This window comes from Triticum dicoccoides, chromosome 5A, assembly GCF_002162155.2.
Source record: "Triticum dicoccoides isolate Atlit2015 ecotype Zavitan chromosome 5A, WEW_v2.0, whole genome shotgun sequence".
Classification (NCBI taxonomy): Eukaryota; Viridiplantae; Streptophyta; class Magnoliopsida; order Poales; family Poaceae; genus Triticum; species Triticum dicoccoides.
The window spans coordinates 212,923,867-212,926,331 of NC_041388.1; the positions used below are offsets into that span (position 1 = coordinate 212,923,867).

The 2,465-nt window shown below is 37.5% G+C and overlaps 1 protein-coding gene across 2 annotated transcripts in view; it reads left to right on the top strand.

The window, feature by feature from the left end:
* The window catches only part of LOC119300730 (quinolinate synthase, chloroplastic-like), a 33,713-nt gene extending 32,246 nt beyond the window's left edge, over positions 1-1,467 (top strand). The window contains exons 7-8 of one of the 2 annotated variants that reach the window (XM_037577630.1): positions 993-1,100; positions 1,172-1,467. In XM_037577630.1, the coding sequence (XP_037433527.1) occupies positions 993-1,061 (69 nt within the window). In that variant the 3' untranslated portion in view covers positions 1,062-1,100; positions 1,172-1,467. Of the gene's footprint in view, positions 1-992 lie in introns of both variants that reach the window. The other variant, XM_037577629.1, reaches the window with a different exon arrangement.
* Positions 1,468-2,465: the final 998 nt, after the last annotated feature.

The following is a 2,465-nucleotide window of genomic DNA, read 5'->3' on the forward strand; positions in this document are numbered from 1 at the left end:
TGGCTCATCACATGGATTAACTTTCCAATCGAAGTAGCAGCCTGGGAGGACTCTTAGGCCAAGTCAGATCTTTGATCCGGGGGAGTTGTCAGGCCCGGAAGTGGTACCTAGCACATCTGACCGTTCTCTGGCGACCCAAAGGCCCATAGCTTAAGTGAATGTGTTGCCAACTCCGTTTCACGCCAATGACAAGCATCTCAGCCGTCCATCTCCAATGCAACGGCTGCAGTTCAAACCAAAGTGTAGGCTTATTTTCCGAGAATGATGCTTTTGATTAGACCCTTCTTTTATTTATCTATAACTTTACCAAAGTGTAGGCTCAACAAACAATGGATTGAGAGCCTCTTGTGTTCATCTCCTTTGTAATTGGGTTAAAACCCTTGCTGGTGGATCGATGTCGGAAATCCAAAGCAATATCTAAGAACCCAACAACCCTAAAAATTGGTCGCTGAGAAAGCCGCCGATAAGGGGGCACTGAATATGGGGTCATTGTTCTTCCACTGCCTTGGCCTCTAAAATTGCAAGCGGAATCGGATGAGTATTGTTTTTTCTTCTCCTATTTTTTGCTGAAGAGAATGTATGGCTCGGGATTGATATCATGGATTGGAAGGCGTAGTTTTTTACCCCGGTCGAATGACCGGGATTGAGGGGTTTGGATGGGATTCTGAGGGACAGGTGTAACCGAATGCACTGAAAATAGTGGTCCGGGATAAATCCCCTGCCAGGCTGAACCCTGCTGATCCATTTGGATTTGGCTGGATCCCAGTGGGAGCTGATCAAAGTGGTTTTAATCCATGTGTGCTAAGCAAGAGACCTTTTAGAAGAGAACCTTCCGTGTAGCTTGGGAGGGGGCACTACTTTTAATAGCACAACGTGATGAAGGATTAATCTTTTGGCGTGCCAAGTCTTGTGGTGTTCATTTCTATTTTCCATGTGGGCTCACTAGACCTGTCCTTATAACAAACCCATTTACAATTTTATGTTTATTTCAGGCGACAAAGAGATTACCAGACAAGCTCGTTCACCAGGTTATCCATGGTAACGGAGGGGAACCTTTATGATGGCCGTTCCTCAGAATCTTCCCTGTCAACTTTATTCAGGTGTTTATGGATGATACATCACTATATTGCCCCACTTGAGTACTACTCCGTACCTGATATTAGCATTGCAGGGTGCAGTATCCGGCTTTGCACCAAGTGTTGTTATCCCGTTACTGATAATTACCGGTGGAGTGACATTCACAGAGTCTGCAATGGGTAGGTATATTGGCTGACCAATTGTTATTCGTCTCAGCCAAAATGTTTCTCGTGTATGTTTGATGTCAGATATATAAATGGGCGGCATACGAGTATACAATAGCATTGCTCAACAATTTTTGTGCTCTGTAACGGGGAGGACCTAAATCACCTGTGTTGCTGTGATGTATTTGAAGCTTTTATCCTCGTGTTGTAAAATGTCCTAACGAAATCTCGCGTCGCGGCATGCTGTGAATCTGAGGGATTACTGGCTGCAGCTAGTGTTATGAGCGAGTGCCGTCTACAGGAATTATGGGCCCTGCGCAAAAAGCAAAATGGGGCTGTAAATTTTGAAATTGAGTTGATGCATTTAGTCATTCTCTAACGTTTTTCAGCATTAGAATCATACTCTTTATTTATAGAAAGCATAATTTTTCTGTCTATGAACCAAACAAAAATAATATGAATGCATTCGTTATAGGCTTATCAAGATGATGGGACAAAAACAAACCTTGATTTGAACCAGCAGCTATCTTGAAATCATGACAGCAAAAACGTTAAGTGTGTATAGAGAAAATATTTATCATGTATACGCACAATGTATATAAAGAAAATACAATGTGTATGAAACAATTTGGTTATGTATTTAAAAAATGTTAACCAAGCATTTGAAAAAAAATGTTGAACAAGTATTCAAAAAATGTTAATCAAGCATTTGGAAAAAGTTAAATGTGTATAGAAAAAATGTTGACCATGTATTAAAAAATTATGAATTTTTATCATGTATATAAAAATGTTAATCAAGCATTTGAAAACACATTGAACAAGTATTTAAAAAATGTTAATCAAGCATTTGAAAAATGTTAAATGTGTATAGAAAAATGTTGACCATGTGTTAAAAATGATGGGAAAATTTGATCATGTATATAAAAATATTAATCAAGCATTTGAAAAAAATGTTGAACAAGTATTTGAAAAATGTTAAATGTGTATAGAAAAAATGTTGACCATGCATTCAAAAAATGTTATTCTAGCATTTGAAAATGTTATATGTGTATAAAAATTGTTAATCTTGTATATGAAAAATATTAATTAAGCATTTGAAAATGTTAAAAAGTGTATATAGGACCGTTGACCATGTATCTAAAAATGTTAATCTTGTATTTGAAAAATGTTAATCAAGCATTTAAAAAATGTTAAAAATGTGTACAGAAAAAATGTTGATCATGT